The sequence below is a fragment of the Schistocerca serialis genome, chromosome 1 (genome assembly GCF_023864345.2).
Source record: "Schistocerca serialis cubense isolate TAMUIC-IGC-003099 chromosome 1, iqSchSeri2.2, whole genome shotgun sequence".
NCBI lineage: Eukaryota > Metazoa > Arthropoda > Insecta > Orthoptera > Acrididae > Schistocerca > Schistocerca serialis.
The window spans coordinates 1,124,242,051-1,124,259,781 of NC_064638.1; the positions used below are offsets into that span (position 1 = coordinate 1,124,242,051).

The window sequence follows — 17,731 nt, forward strand, 5'->3', positions numbered from 1 at the left end:
CTAACAAATCCAATCTTGCATGAGCTATCGCAGCTAGTAAGCCACTACTGCTCTTACTACCCATCCCACTGTCGCAGAGGTTTTTTTCCCATGGCACGAGCCATGGCACTTTTTTCCCCTCTGCTCTTCAAATCGCTACCCTCACTCGCGTTTCGTCCACTATCTATCACCCAATGGACTGTGTTAATGCGTAGTCTTACCCAGACGCACGGACAACATCACAGCCCAGCATCCTGTGATCCACTTACTAGACAACTAACATGTTCACGGAGGTGACAGTAGAACTTTTGGTTTGGTCACCACGTTGGTGCGGGCGTGGAGGGGGCCCATCTCTTTTTTTTTTTTTAAAAAAAAAAAAAAAAGAGCACCTGACGATGGCGACATGTCTGACCGCCGAAATATTGTGCCCGTTGGACACTATGAACCGGCAGTATATCTGAGCACTGTTCGAGCAAGAGCTAGTTGTGTTTCACAGGACCGATGTTTTCTAAACCCATGTTGCCTGAGTGTCAATAGACCGTTTCCTTCGAGGTAACTCATAATGTTCGAACACAATATATGTTCTAAAATCCTGCTGCATATCGACATTAATGATATGGGCCTGTAATTAAGTGTATTACTCCTACTACCTATTTTTTTCTTGAATAATGGTATGAACTGTGTAACTTTGGGTATGGATCTTTCATGAAGCGAACGGTTTTATATGATTTTAAGTATGGAGCTAATGCATCAGAATACTCCGAAAGGAACCTAACTGGTATACAGTCTGGACCAGAAGACTTGCTTTTATTAAGTAATTTAAGTTGCTTCACTACTCCGAGGATATTTACTTCTACGTTACTCATGCTGGCAGCTGTTCTTGATTCGAATTCTGTAATATTTATTTCGTCTTCTTTTGTGAAGGCACTTCGCAAGGCTGTGTCTAGTAACTCTACTTAGGCAACACTGTCTTTGACAGTATATCCACTGTTATCACACAGAGAAGGCACTGATTATTTCTTGCCGCTAACATACTTCTCATTCGACCAGAATCTTTTTGGATTTTCTGCCAGGTTTCAAGAAAAAGTTTTCTTGTGGAAACTGTTATAGGCGATTCGCATTGGACTCCGCGCTAAGTTTTGAACTTCTGTAAAGGATCGCCAATCTTGGGGATTTTGCGTCTGTTTAAATTTGGCATGTTTGTTTCATTGTTTCTACAACAGTGTTCTAACCCGTTTTGTGTACCAAGGAGGATCAGCTCCTCAGCTCTGTCGTTTGTTAGTTTATTTGGTATAAACCTATCAATTGCTGCCGATACTATTTCTTTGAATTTAAGCCACATCTGGTCTACACTTATATTATTAATTTGAAATGAGTGGAGATTGTCTCTCAGGTAGGCGTCAAGTGATTTTTTTATCTGCTTTTTTGAATAGGTATATTTTTCGTTTATTTTTCGAGGATTTGGGGATTACAATATTCAATCTCGCCACAACAATCCTGTGTTCACTAATCCCTATATCGATTTAGATGCTGATTATTAAATTAGGATTATTTTTTGCTATGAGGTCAACTTTTTACTATTCGCGTGGGCTCATGAACTAACTGCTCGAAATAATTTTCTGAGAATGCGTTTAGCACAATTTTGGATGATATTTTATGCATACCTCCAGAATTAAACATGTATTTTCGCTTACATGTAGAGGGTAAATTAAAGTCACCACCAACTATTGTCGTACGAGTTGCGTACGTGTTTGGAATCAAACTCAAGTTTTCTTTGAACCTTTCAGCAACTGTATCACCTGAACTGGGAGGTCGGTAAAAGGATCCAATTATTATTTTATTCCAGTTGCCAACGATGACCTCTGCCCATACTAACTCACAGGAAGTATCTACTTCAATTTTGCGCCAAGTTAAACTACTTCTAAAAGCAACAAACACGCCACCACCAACTGCATTTAGCCTATCTTTTCGGAACACCGTTAGGTTCTTCGCAAAAATTTCGGCTGAGCTTATATCCGGCTTTAGCCAGCTTTCAGTGCCTATAACGATTTGAAAATGAGCTTTCTATTAGCGCTTGGAGCTCTGCTACTTTCCCAACATAGCTACGACAATTTATAACTGTAATACTAATGGAATGTAGTCAAATTAAGTCTGGAGATGCTGAGGGTATTAGATTAGGAAATGAGAAACTTAAAGTAGTAAAGGAGTTTTGCTGTTTGGGGAGCAAAATAACTGATGATGGGCGAAGTAGAGAGGATATAAAATGTAGACTGGCAATGGCAAGGAAAGCGTTTCTTAAGAAGAGAAATTTGTTAACATAGAGTATAGATTTAAGTGTCAGGAAGTCATTTCTGAAAGTATTTGTATGGAGTGTAGCCATGTATGGAAGTGAAACGTGGACGAGAAATAGTTTGGACAAGAAGAGAATAGAAGCTTTCGAAATGTGGTGCTACAGAAGAATGCTGAAGGTTAGATGGATAGATCACATAACTAATGAGGAGGTATTGAACAGGATTGGGGAGAAGAGAAGTTTGTGGCACAACTTGACTAGAAGAAGGGATCGATTGGTAGGACATGTTCTGAGGCATAAAGGGATCACCAATTTAGCATTGGAGGGCAGCGTGGAGGGTAAAAATCATAGAGGGAGATGAATACACTAAACAGATTCAGAAGGATGTAGGTTGCAGTAGGTACTGGGAGATGAAGAAGCTTGCACAGGATAGAGTAGCACGGAGAGCTGCACCAAACCAGTCTCAGTCCTGAAGACCACAACAACAACATTCCAATGGTTCCTGTATCTATGTTCTTCCTGTGTTCAGCCTGCACCCTTTGTGACTGAAGCCCATCTTGTGTTTTCTGAGACCCTCTAACCTAAAAAACCGCCCTGTCCACGCCACACAGCCCCTGCTACCCATGTAGCCGCCTCCTGCGTATAGTGGACACCTGACCTATTCAGCGGAACCCGAAACCCAATCACCCTTTGGTGCAAGTCGAGAAATCTGCAGCCTACACGGTTGCAGAACCATCTGAGCCTCTGATTCAGACCCTTCACTTGGCTCTGTACCAGAGGACCGCAATCGGTCCTGTCGACTATGCTGCAAATAGTCAGCTCAGCTTTCATCTTGCAACCAAGACTGGCAGCCTTTAGCACTTCTGTTAGCCGCTCGAAACCAGAGCGAATCTCTTCTGATCCAAAGCGACACACATCATTGGTACCGACGTGAGCAACCACCTGCAGTTCGCTGCACCCTGCGCTCCTCATGGCATCTGGGAGGACCCTTTCCACATCTGGAATGACTCCACCCGGTATTCACACGGCGTGCACATTGGTTTTCTTACCCTCCTTGTCAGCCAAGTCCCTAAGGACCCCATAAAGTGCCTAATGTTGGAGCTCCCAACTACCAATAGTACCACCCTCTGCGATTGCCCGGATCTTGCAGGCTGAGTGGTTTCCTCTGAAACAGGACAGGCGAAAGCATCCGGCTCAGCGACAGTGTCAGCCACAGATAGCACCTAGAACCTGTTTGTCAGACAAACCGGGGAGGCCTTATGTGCGGCTACCTGGGAAGTTTTTCGCTGCCTGCTTCGCCCCGGGGCGACCTCCCACTTGACCACAGGTGAGGTGTCAGCCTCAGTGTGAGCAGTAACAGGGTTGGACGTCCGTTGGATCCCCACGGCCGGCCCACAACAGTGGTGCCCATCCACTGCAGCTTCAAGCTGTGTAACCGAAGCCATGACAGCCTGAAGGTGAGAGCAAAGTGTCACCAACTTGGCTCGCATCTGCGCACAACAATCACAGTCCCTGTCCATACCAAAGACCTTGGAAAACTAAACTATGCAGATAAATGGACTATCGGCACGTGCTGCGCAACTCTAATGTAGACCCTGACGAAAACGCACGAACTGTGTCTAGTAAAACGCAGATATTCAAGAATCTAACTACCAAAGCACTCAGGTGAACCTAAATAATTTGCCCCTGACAAGAAACTTGTAATATGTCACAAAATTGGTTTACTTTGTGACGCAAATGAAAACGCTAGAACTGTGGCTATTTATTTACACACAGAAACTCAAGAAACTGAACTATTAAAGCACACAGATGATATAATAAAATTCGCTCCTGGTTAGGAACTCATAAAAGTCACAAAACTTATCTGTTGCTGCGTCTGTTGCGGTCGGCTACTACTTCCTGACTAATTGACATATATGTTTCTTATATTCATATATATTGTATGAGAATGCATATTGTAAATATGTTCAAACCCAGTATGAGTTTGTTCAGTGGTACGATTTAATGCAAGGGTTTCTGGTCAGCAACAAGGTGGAACTTAGACCTGTACAAGAAAACATGAAACTCCTCATATCGACGTGCAAGAACTGCCCCGAGTGCACACTTAGAAAAATGCTGAGAGTTTAGCCTATAACACGTCCCGACGGGGAAAGAGTAAGTGCCAATAGGAGATTGAATGTTAACTAAAACTTTGAAGTCGCAGCAGAGGCAAAGCTAACCAGTCAGTTTTTTAATGACTGCAAGGGGATAGACCACTCACTCGATATAATAGGTTGTGTGATTCTCCAACGACATCAGCCTGTCCAATTCTATTTTCACTTGAACACAGAAAGCCACGGGAATAGGAAGGCATGGAAAAAGTGTGGCCACTTCATGGCTTTCATGGTAATGTGGCCCACTAAAGCAGCTGCACAATCTAACCTACCCAAGTAAAAAAGACGAGAACTCAGAGCACAGAGAATCTAACTGCTGGTAAGAGACCTGGCCAGGAAAGAGGTGCACCATATCCACAATCGAAAAACTAAAAGCACTGAAAGCATCCAGACCAAATAAACTTGCAGTGCCAGCAATATCCTCTACCAAAACAGTAAAAAAAAGACACCACAGATTTACACATAGTGGGAGATGTAAATTACCCCAAAATTGGAATAAGCTGCTTGTTGTAACTCACCAAATGACTAACTGGAAGCAACACTGGAGACCCCAGAGCCAAGTAAAATTGCGAATTCTGTTAAGTCAGAGCTGCACCCATGTCCACTTGTAGGCTGAGCGCTTTCTCCATCACTAGCACTTTGATAAACAGTTTCTTATGATTCATAAACACTGAGGACACATATTAAACATCCATGTCCATATCTGCAGGAAGGGGCTGGGAATGACATATAAGACACTATAGGTCCTTTTCTCCTACAGTTCTTGCAAGTCGCTCAACGAACGCAGAGCACTGCCACTGTTGTTATTTACTACATCGCTGTAGGGTTGCCATGTTATCCAGCACCCAAGAAATTACTCATGCCTGACATCAAGGAACAGGAGCCACCATGGCAATGTCACACCAATCCAATCACCAGCAGCACACGATATCTCAAAAGAATGAGCAATATTTAATGGTATGGAATGACTGTTCTGTCAGTTCTTGGTAGAATATTTTATACATTATGAATGGAAACACACACAACACTGGGGTAACATTCTACAAATTTACTATTTATTTCACTAATTGTTTTTTGGCTGTTACGCTGCCATCAGGTACGAAGATTGGCGTCAAAGACCATACAATCAGCATAAGAAACATGATGAGCATTGACAGCAAACTGACATTTGTGATTGAGGCCAGGAAGTTTGGCTCTCCAAACCCAGTAGGATGGTGGGGATAACTGGCACAACAACAGGTGGATCTGAGGAGAAATCCAAGAAAGAAACAAAGCTTTACAAATGTTTCCCTTAGTGACAAGTGAAGAAGTGCTGCCAAAGCCACTTCTTCTAAGCCTCCCAGTCTTTGGCCACATTGTTTTAACTGGGAAAGGGTAACAGGTACACTGATGTTGTGGAAGCCTGCATACTCAATGTGTCCAACAAATTTGTAACAGTAAGTGTAAATGCCCGGTGCTGCTTGAAGAGAGATTGGAGCACTGTCTCCATGGACAGAAAAACCATAGGAACAACCAAATAGACTGAGCACATGAAATGAAACACCACACTTGTCGCCAGATGTACCGTACTGCAAGACACATACAGCAGCACGGCTACAATGAACCAAAGTTTGTTCTTCAAAGGAATTTGAAAGCAGTGATGTGCCATGCTTCAAACCAAAGTCTTTTTACACTACAGGCAGTGTTGACAGTAAGTATGAAAATACAAGAAAGTTAGCCAAATACTACTTTGCCAACCAACCACTAAAGCTTGATTATTCAAAGGTGATTTATGAAATGAGTATTCAAGTATAGATCTTTTTTTTTTTTTCTTTTTAATTAACTGAAATGTGGCATATCCTCATGCACTCATTACTGTCTGACGTATTCACAATTGCGCAATGGGAAACAGACCAGGAGACTAGGAACCCAAGGAAAATAATGAAGGTTGCTGCCACTTTAATGACCTTTTTCATCTTTCCTTATGCAACACTCAACCAATATTTTCCAACGCAAAATCTAAAGAGTGATTTGTATCAAAGTAATTCAGAACATTTCTTTCCGTTAATGAACAGTTCAACTCCCCCTACAGTCTCTCAGAATTCCCCAACTTTTCCTGGGAATTAAATTTGTCCGATAATTCCAGAGAAATGGCCACCCTGCATGGCAGAAATCCATACAATCTCTGGCAGCATAAGATGGAGGTGCTTTGAAAGCACAAGGTTTTATCCTAATTTAAGACATTAAGCAAACTGAGAATATTTTCTACAACCACACCCATAGTGCACGCCCCCTGCACCTCTGCGCGCACCCACGCGCCCTCACACACACACACGCACGCGCACACACACACACACGCGCACACACACAGAAAGAGAGAGAGAGAGAGAGAGAGAGAGAGAGAGAGAGAGAGAGAGAGAGAGAGACAGGCTTTCATATTTCATAGCTGGAAAAAAAAAAAAAAATGTTGACTCACCATCATGACTGCAGAAGCCTTCAGAACATGCCACATCTGATCCTTCTGGAGAACTGTGCCAGCTACTTGAGACCGATGTCCCATCACTGCAGCCATTCAAATCCGGAGGGCTACAGTGGCCCACTTCCACCCGACTGTCACTTTCTCTTATGAGAACCACTGTTTCCTGCACATCTTTACAAGACTGGCAAGGTGACAAAGAGAAGGTGGCTTCTCTCTCCATAGAATCTGGCTTCCCAACCTCACTGTCGAGAACGTCACTTGCAGGCTGTGGAGCTGCACTATGGGGTGAGGCACTGGAACTCACTGAACTCTCTTGCGGAAAACACCGTCGCCCCTTCCGCCCTCTTCTCGCCCTGCGTCCAGCTGTAATGGACCCCGACTCGCTCGACACAGGACTCTGCCTGCTCATGTCCCCGTTCACTCTGTTTTCTTCTTGAACTATTTCACTCGTCTCTGAATCCGTACCGTTCTCTAAGTGATTCAAACTGTTTGGGGCTCCATTTGAGGTGCCATCTACACAACTCACTTCATCATGGCCCCCACCACCATCCTCTTCCATAGAACTTCGATTTAACACTTTTCTTTGCTGACAGTCTTTACAGCAGCAAGTTGGAGAACCATCATTCTTACAGTCCAGCACCTGGAGCTGAAAATATTGATTAATGTTAAGATATTTTGTCAGTATTCACTCACAACAGTTCATAAAAGAAAATGAAAAATAACATGGTAATGACATAAAAATCAAAATGCTTAGCTTTAGCAGATTATCTTTTTTTGATTTGTTCAGCACAACCACTAAACTGATCAGTGAACCCAAAACCCAAGTTGCTAAGCCTGACCTTCACATCTTCTTTGATAAAACTGAGTTTGTAACTAAACTCTAGTCAGCTATCTTTAGAGAGACAAATAATGATTAAGGCATAAAGTTACCATGTTCAAGCACAGTGGGCAGAACCAAACAGTGTTTAGAAAGAAGCCTTCAAATTGAGGATCACAACGATAAAAACAGAACACCAACTGACTAGAGATTTTTACTGAAAACAATTCCTTTCTTTTAACATTAGGCTGGGGTGCAGTTATGCAGCCATTCAACTAAAGGTTCTATACATAACAGAGTGCCTGCCTTCTAAAAAATAGGAAAGGTGTGAACGAGAAATTAAACATTAGGAAAGAAAGATCTTACAGAAGATCTCAGACCTAATAAGAAGAAAAGAGTGTACAGAAGATGGCATAACAATAAACCATACTTGCACGTAAAAAGATGATAAGACACTACATGGAAGAAGAAAAGCCAAAGTTCAAACCTGACGACTGACAAACACAAAGTAAACGTGACAATACTGGGTGTAAGTTACAGCTCGAGGAAAGACATGTTTGAAATAATGTGGTCCACTGTTGACTGAAATGGAAGAATGACAAAGTATATGTTGACTGCCTCACACAAAAAGCAAAATGTATTAAATGTGAAGCATAACATTGTTTTGTGACACTATAACAAAATAGTTAATCATATTCTCTGGGCTCACTATATTCAGAACGTACCTACAGTTAAAGGTTCAGAGTTCACAGCAAGGACCCACACACTCATCTGTGTGTCTACTTCATATTACTGAAGAGGACCAAAACTGAGTTGCCCTACATCTCAAATGCAGCCAAGATGTCAAACACAATGTTTTCCATTACTTCATGTTAACTGTGTTCAGAAATTAGTCACTGTTATTTGATTTCTATTTGTTCAGCTCCTCCCATTAGCCACCTGACAGTCTTCTTAATGTGCACTTACAAGTATTACATGCTTTCTCAAAAATGTAAGCTCAGCATGATAATATGGAAGCCCCAGCAGAGTTTACCTCCCTGTGTGTGGCTTGGACTCTGCCCAATACTAACTACAGTATCGCATTTGTTGTGTGTATCTGAGGGTCCTATGTTCTACCAAGTTTGTAAATGTTATCTCGATAGCGCTAATAAAGTAATTGAGAAACAATTATGTGGGAAAAAACAGAGGGAAAGGGGACTGGGGGAGTGTGTGTGTGTGTGTGTGTGTGTGTGTGTGTGTGTGTGTGTGTGTGTCAAAGCTGGGCACAAAACATAAAACTGAGTTTTCCAAGATAAATCTTACTTCTATGACACTTTTTTTTTCTTTGTAGCAAATACATATTTTCACTGAAAAAACGGGGATTTGGAAACCTGACACTGCATGCTGTTTCATGTGCTGAATGTATGATGAAGCACAAAAAGATCTATGTGAACACACATGCTTGAAAGGCTACGAGAGCCAGGAGCAAACCTAACAAAAGTCATATATCAGACTATTCCAAACAATTCATTGGATGTATGATGGCTATGTAACAGCTAATGCACGTGAGTTCATACCAACAAATGGCCTGCTGCTAAGTAAAAATGTTCACAAACACACACAAGTCACCAGAAGTATTCCTAAATTCATACAGTTTGACCTCTGGTTATGCTAGCTCCAAGTGCATGCAAGTCCGGACACTGCATGCCAAGATCATAGCTTTTTTTTTGTCAGAATGGGCTGACAGAAATAACAAAAGAGTGCAAGATAGTGTCCCGGCGGGCCCATAAGTACAGAGTTTCATTGGGAAACATTGAGGAAGCACTAAACCTCATCTTCACTTTAGTACACCTAACAAATTAAGAGCAACCAGCAAATTCTAGAAAAGGGATGCACAGACCACGGCCCGCAACCAACCCGCCATTGAACTGATGTTCACTTGCCCCTCAGCATTCATTCTTGCTTCCCCCCTTTTTTTATTCCTTCCAGAAAAAGAGAGAGTGGACCATTGTAGAGCTAGGTTGTTTTATGCCCAGTCTAGCTAGCATTAGCGCAGGGGAATACCAGTCGGAATAATAAGATGTTTCAAGCCAAATTATTTTTTAACTTGCAATTTGTATTCAAAGTGAGGGATTTGCAACCACGCAGCTGATAGTACTAGCAAGTCTGTACACACCCACTCTAGACTGTGCTATGCAAGCAAATTATCAGACATTTTTCTCAAATGCTAAAGCTCGATTTGTTTAAGCTGACAAAAACACAACAATTAAAAAATAATGAGTAATGTTACTTGGAATTATGTAAATGTTAGTCTCTGAAGCAGTAAATAATATTTTACTGAGTAATGGCTTACAGTACGTGATGTAGCATTTGTATGGTTACAAGGGGGGCAGCCAAGTTCTTGAAGTGATATTTCCTTGTAAGTGGTGAACAATGTACAATTGTTTGGGATAATTTTTTTGGTAGTGGTTCAGACCATTGGTTTTGGTCAAAATGAGCCTGAAAATGGTGTTATAAAGCCAACATGGCGTTCATAAAGCTATTTTAATGTAACATGCTTCTCAAAACATAGCAACAGTTTGGAATTCCAGCTGTTCTGCACTATCACAGTAATACAGCCAATAACTGTGCTTCAACTAACAATCATGTCATAGGAAGGAAGGAAACACATCCCACCTTAGTATATAAGAACATGGTAGAAATACTTCCTCCAAAGTAGTATTCAGTTGTACTCAGTTCCACTTGTTGTAAGTCTTTTAGCAAATCATAAAAGGCAGAGTGCATGCTCTCTGCTTTGGTAATCACTCGACATGAACAACACAGAATGCCTTTACTTTGACAGCCTTGTCATTCATACAAGAATTGCCTTAGTTATTAAATATGAGGTGTATGAAAGATGGAGTGACTAGAAGAAAATGAATTGTTGCTAACAGAAGACTACAGATGACATAGGATCCACAAGATCCACAGCACAGAATGTGTGGAGGAGGGGGCTTTTTGGACAATTTGCAGCAAATTACCGAAACACTCAAATTTTCAACCACGGACATGAGGAAGAAAACAAAGTCGGTTTAGACAGGAGCACAGTAAAAATGGTATAAGCTGAGAAATGGCTGAAATGTGAACAAGTACTTAATGCTAGTATAAGCATCTTCAGTTGCCACAAATATAAAGATAAATACAAGCCTTTCTCCACCTGATATTGCTTGCCAATACCTAGTGATGTGCTCTGCAATTTTCCCTTCAACTGCAATGAGCTATCTCCAAAACTTATCTACTTAAAGACGTAAGGAGTTTCAGAATAATACCCCTGTTACTCATATTTGGTACATGTTCCACAGACTTGAGAAACATTCTAGAATGGGTCGCACATGTCATTTGTAAGCAACCTCCTTTGTAGGCTGACTGCACATTCCCAGTATTCTACCAATAATGCAAGGTCTACCACCAGTTATACCCTTGACAGAACCTAAGTGATCATTCCATTTCATATCCCTACAAATGGTTACATCCAGGTGTTTGTGTGAGCTGGCTGATTCCAACTGAGACTCACTGGTATTATAGTTACAGGATACCAAGTTTTTTTGTTTTTTGAACTGCACAATTTTACATTTCTGAACATTTCAAGCAAATTGCAAATCTTCGCATCACTTTGAAATCTTACCAAGATTTGACTGAACATTTACATCTATATCTACACCTACATGGATACTCTGCAAATCACATTTAAGTGCCTGGCAGAGGGTTCATCGAACCGCCTTCACAATTCTCTATTATTCCAATCTTGTATAGCGTGCGGAAAGAATGAACACATATATCGTTCTGAATGAGCTCCGATTTCCCTTATTTTATCGTGGTGATCATTCCGCCCTATGTAGGTCGGTGTCAACAAAATATTTTCGCATTCAAAGAAGAAAGTTGGTGATTGGAATTTCGGAAGATTCCGTCGCAACGAAAAACGCCATTCTTATAATGATTTCCAGGCCAAATGCTGTATCATTTGTGACACTCTCTCCCATATTTCGCAATAATACAAAACATGCTGCATTTCTTTGAACTTTTTTGATGTACTCCGTCAGTCCTACCTGGTAAGGATCCCACACCGTGCAGCAGTATTCTAAAAGAGGACGGACAAGTGTAGTATAGGCAGTCTCCTTAGTAGGTCTGTTACATTTTCTAAGTGTCCTGCCAATAATACGCAGCCTTTGGTTAGCCATCCCAACAACATATTCTATGTGCTCTTTCCAATTTAAGTTGTTCATAATTGTAATACCTAGGTATTTAGTTGAATTTACAGCTTTTAGATTAGACTGATTTATCGTGTAACCGAAGTTTAAAAAGTTCCTTTTAGCACTCATGTGGATGACATTACACTTTCCGTTCTTTAGTGTCAACTACCACTTTTCGCGCCATTCAGATAGTTTTTCTAAATCAGTTTGCAGTTTGTTTTCATCTTCTGATGACTTTATTAATCGATAAACAACAGCATCATCTACAAACAACCTAAGACGGCTGCTCAGATTGTCTCCCAAATCATTTATATAGATAAGGAACAGCAAAGGGCCTATAACACTACCTTGGGGAACACCTGAAATCACTTCTGTTTTACTCGATGACTTTCCATCAATTACTACAAACTGTGACCTCTCTGACAGGAAATAGCAAATCCAATCACATAACTGAGACGATACTCCATACGCATGCAATTTTACTATGAGCCGCTTGTGCGGTACAGTGTCAAAAGCCTTCCGGAAATCCAGGAATATGGAATTGATCTGAAATCCCTTGTCAATAGCACTTCATGTGAATAAAGAGCTAGTTGTGTTTCACAGGAACGATGTTTACTAAGCCCATGTTGACTGTGTATCAATAGACTGTTTCCTTCGAGGTAATTCATAATGATCGAACACAATTTATGTTCTAAATTCCTGCTGCATATCGACGTTAATGATATGGGCCTGTAATTTAATGGATTACTCCTACTACCTTTCTTGAATACTGGTGTGACCTGTGCAACTTTCCAGTCTTTGGGTACGGATCTTTTGGAGCTAATGCATCAGCATACTCCGAAAGGAACCTAATTGGTATACAGTCTGAACCAGAAAACTTGTTTTTATTAATTGATGTGAGTTGCTTCACTACTCCAAGGATATTTACTTCTACTTTACTCATGATGGCAGCTGTTCTCAATTCGAATTCTGGAATATTTACTTCGTCTTCGTTAGTGAAGGGATTTCGGAAGGATGTGCTTAGTAAATCTACTCTGGCAGCACTGTCTTCGATAGTATCTCCATTGTTATCACACAGAGAAGGCACTGATAGTTTCTTGCCGCTAACATACTTCACATACGACCAGAATCTCTTTGGATTTTCTGCCAGGTTTCGAGACAAAGTTTCCTTGTGGAAACCGTTATAGGTGTCTCGCATTGAACTCCGTGCTAAGTTTTGAACTTCTGTAAAGGATTTCCAATCTTGGGGATTTTGCACCTGTTTAAATTTGGCATGTTTGTTTCATTGTTTCTGCAACATTGTTCCAACCCGTTTTGTGTACCAAGGAGGATCAGCTCTGTCCTTTGTTAGTTTATTTGGTATAAACCTCTCAATTGCTGCCGATACTATTTCTTTGAATTTAGGCCACATCTGGTCTACACTTATATTATTAATTTGGAATGAGTGGAGATTGTCTCTCAGGAAGGCATCAACTGATTTTTTATCTGCTCTTTTGAATAAGTATATTTTTCGCTTTTTTTTGAGGATTTGGCGATTGCAATATTCAGTCTCGCTACGACACTCCTGTGTTCACTAATCCCTACATCGGTTTAGATGCTGATTATTAACTCAGGATTATTTGTTGCTAAGAGGTCAAGTGTGTTTTCACAACCGTTTACTATTCGCATGGGCTCATGAACTAACTGCTCAAAATAATTCGGAGAATGCGTTTAGCACAATTTCGGATGATATTTTATGCATACCTCCAGAATTAAACATGTATTTTCGCCAACATACAGAGGGTAAATTAAAGTCACCACCACCTATTATCGTATGAGTCAAGTGAACTGGGAGGTTGGTAAAAGGACCCAATTATCATTTTATTTCGGTTGCCAACAACAACCTCTGCCCATACTAACTCACAGGAAGTATCTACTTCAATTTCGCGACAAGTTAAACTACTTCTAACAGCAACAAACACCCCACCACCAACCGTGTTTAGCCTATCTATTTGAAACACTGTTTTTTAGCCATCTTTCAGTGCCTATAACAATTTTAGCAACAGTGCTTTCCATTAGCACTTGGAGCTCTGGTACTTTCCCAACACAACTACGGCAATTTGCAAATAATATACCAATGGTTCCTGTATCTATGTTCTTCCTGTGTTGTCGTACGTGGCTTGCAAAAAGTCTGAGGTTATTTTTAATATTGTCTGCAAGCTCTATTGATGTACAACAGAAGTAGCAAGAATTCCAATGAATTTCCTTGGGAGCGGGCAGGGGGGAGAGCGAGGAGGGGGGAGAGCAAGGTGGGGGGGGGGGGAGCATGGCGGGGGGGAGGGGGGGGCAGCCGAGGCTGGGGGAGAGCAAGGCGTGGGTGAGGAGCGAGGCGGGGGGGAGGAGAGCGAGGCGGGGGGAAGAGAGCGAGGGGGGGGAGAGAGCGATGGGGGGGAGGAGAGCGATGCGGGGGGGGGGGGGCGAGGGGGGGGAGTGTGCTGGGGGGGAGTGAGCGAGGGGGGGGGGTGAGCGAGGGGGGAAAGAGTGGGGCAGCGGGAGAGAGCGAGGGGGGGGAGTGACCGAGGGGGTGGGTTAGTGGGGGGGGGGGGGCGGTGAGCGAGGGGGGGGGGGAGCGAGGCGGGGAGGGATCGAGGCGGGGGGGGGGGGGGGGGGAGCGAGGCGGGGGGGGAGGGGGAGCGAGCGAGCGAGGCGGGGGGGGGGGGGGAGCGAAACGGAGAGGGGGGAAAGAGGCAGGGGAGAGCGCGGTGGAGAGGGGGGAAAGAGGCGGGGGGAGAGCGATGCGGGGCGGGGGGAGAGAGAGTGGGGCGGGGGGGAGGGGGGAGAGCGAGGCGGGGCGGGGGGAGCGAGGTGGGGTGGGGGGAGCGAGAAGGGGCGGGGGGGGGAGCGATGCGGGGCGGGGCGGGGCGGGGGGCGAGGCGGGGCGGGGGGCGAGGCGGGGCGGAGCGAGGCGGGGGGGGGGGGGGAGCGAGGCGGGGCAGGGGGGGAGCGAGGCGGGGCATGGGAAGAGCGAGGCGGGGCATGGGAAGAGCGAGGCGGGGCATGGGAAGAGCGAGGCGGGGCATGGGAAGAGCGAGGCGGGGCATGGGAAGAGCGAGGCGGGGCGGGGTTTAGCGAGGCCGGGCGGGATTTAGCGAGGCGGGGTAGAGCGAGGTGGGGTACAGTGAGGCGGGGTAGAGTGATCCACCCTTTTTAACCTGACATATGTTTCTCTCCTCCCCAATGAAAGAAGTATTAGTTCCCAAAGCTAGATAGCGTACCTTTTTTCTTTTATGTATCAGCAGCACAAAAATTTTTCTTGCTGAAGATAACCAAGGAACAGTATTTCTGTCTCATATTTATAGCTTCCTTCACTGAATTTTACCTTTGATATAATTCATTTACTTAGTACGTTGTGTTCACTGTGGCAAAGGACTTTTAACTCGCTTTATATAGATTTTTGTATTGCAAGTGTTACCAAAAGTAACAGCTGACCAGTCACAACACATTTTCTGACATGTTGGTTGGCTGGTTGATTGGGCAGTAAGGAACTAAACAACGAGGTCATCAGTCTCTCAGTCAAGATTTGAGGAGTTCATCAGGAAGTAATTTAACAACTGCCCCAGGATGAGGAAACTATGTATGAGAGGTAAAAGTGAGGCACTGAAGGCTATACTGATGCCAGAGAAGTTAAAGTGTACAGATTGGACTGATAACGTGAGTTCAGAGCAAACAAGCGGTCTCCCAGACCAAGAGAAACTCTAGCCGGATCCAACTCCCGAATATCTGTCTAATCATGAGATGCAGAACAATAACAGGGAAAATGCTAAAAATATAATTGACATCATGTGGACTGCCAATAATAAAAGAAGATGAGAGAGAAATTGTTAAGGCTAAACACAAGCAGCCCCCGGGAGTCTACATGCGAAGGGGGGCAGACCTTCCCACAGCTGTCCCACCCTGAGTCGCCATAAGCAAAATGTTAAAGACTAATCAACAGAGCACTGCTACATAAACGGGAAACAGGACGTGGCAGAGGCAGCAGGCAAAGGGGGCAGGGTTTAGGATCCGCCTGAGGCAGCATTTTGGCAGGAGATACCCGACCCCAACCACCCAGCCCCCCCCCCCCCCCCCCCCCGCCCCCCCCCCCCCCAAAGGTAGCGTGAAACATTATATCTGAGAATAAAAACAACTGTCATGAAGAAAACGGAGTATCAGTTCAATTGTCATGAGTCGTTCACCAGCATGAGAGGCAAAGAATTTGGAAAGACCATGAATAGCATGGGTAGCCAAATGGAGGGCGTCATTCTACCAGGATATGAGCAGCTATTAGTAAGGCTCCACAAACTACAATATGGGGGGTGGCTCGTTACATAAAAATAAAACTATGGGTCAGTCTGGTACGACTGGTGTAGAGGAGACACTAAAAAGGAACAAAAGAAGACAAGAAAACAACAGAGAAACACTAGAAACAGAAGAGAGCAAAACAAGAAAGCAGATTACAGATGCTGGCCGACCACAAGAATAAAAAGGAAAAGCCAGCCACTCTGCAACACATTAGAACCTCCACCCTAAAAGCACTAGGGTGGAGGGCACAGAGGGACATAGGACATGCACTAAAACTTAGACCAAATGATAAAACCCACCCTCACAAATAAAATGTAAAAATACTTCAGCAAATGGGGCATTGTCAGATAAAATTAGCGGAAATGAGTCTGTTAACCCAAGATTTCGTCGCTGGGCAATCAAAGTGTGACAGTGCACCAGAATATGGGCCAATGTCAACTAGGCGCCACACCGACTGTGAGGCGGGTGGGTCTTCACGGCACAAGAGGTAACCGTGGGTCGCCCAAGCGTGGCCAATGAAGAGCCGACAGAGGACAAAATGTAGTCTCCTCGAAGAGAGGTGGTGAAGGGAAGGACTCTAGTTAAACAGAAGCGATTGAATGCGAACCACAATCATTAGCCCTGACCTGGGCCGCCTATGCAGGAAATGAACCACCTCGGTTGGGAAAAGAAGACGGTGTTTAGGATGTTCTGGAGAGCTATGAATGTGTGCAACATAACTGGCAAGCAGTTGTGCACATGTGATCTTCAGTGGAGGGACTCCAGTTTCCACCAGCACGCTTGTCACTGGACTCGTTCTAAGAGTTCCTGTTGCTAGTCGAACTCCGTAATGGTGCAATGGGTCCAGCAAACGCAATGCTGAGGGAACCGTCGAACCAGTAAATCACATTCCCATAGTCAACGTGGATTAAACAAGGGTTCTGTAGAACTGCAGCATCGTGGAGCGATCTGCGCCCCAGTCTGTGTTGCTCAGGCAGCGGAGGGCATTGAGGTGCTGCCAACACTTCTGTTTAAGCTGACGAAGATGAGGAAGCCAAGTCAAATGAGCATTGAAAACCAGACCCACGAATCAATATGTCTACATTACAGTGAGTGGATCGTCATTAAGGTGAAGTGTTGGTTGCCAGATGAACGGTACAACGCCGACAGAAATGCATGACACACGTCTTCATGGCGGGAAAACTTGAAGCCATGGGGCTACAGCCCATGACTGCGCCTTGTGGATGGCTCCCTGTAGGTGATGCTCAGCAACAACAGTACTGGGAGCAGCAGTACGAAATGCAGAAGTCGTCTGCGTACAGAGAAGGTGAGACGGAGGGACCGACAGCTGCCTGCTAGACCGTTAATGGCCACTAAAAGTATAAAGACACTCAATACTGGGCCTTGGTGGGACTCCATTCTCCTGGATATGGATGGAACTATGGGAGGCACCAACTTGGACACAGAAAGTATTGAGTGGCAGGGGAGTTTCGGATAAAAATCGGGAGCAGGTCCTGGAGACGCCAC

General features: G+C 43.8%; 1 protein-coding gene across 1 annotated transcript in view; it reads right to left on the bottom strand.

Moving 5' to 3' along the window:
• LOC126416897 (gametogenetin-binding protein 2-like) overlaps window positions 1-17,731 on the bottom strand; it is a 134,023-nt gene that overhangs the window by 60,499 nt on the left and 55,793 nt on the right. Inside the window, exon 9 of the mRNA XM_050084784.1 lies at window positions 6,878-7,526. Within this exon, the coding sequence (XP_049940741.1) occupies window positions 6,878-7,526 (649 nt within the window). The remainder of the gene's footprint in view (window positions 1-6,877; window positions 7,527-17,731) is intronic.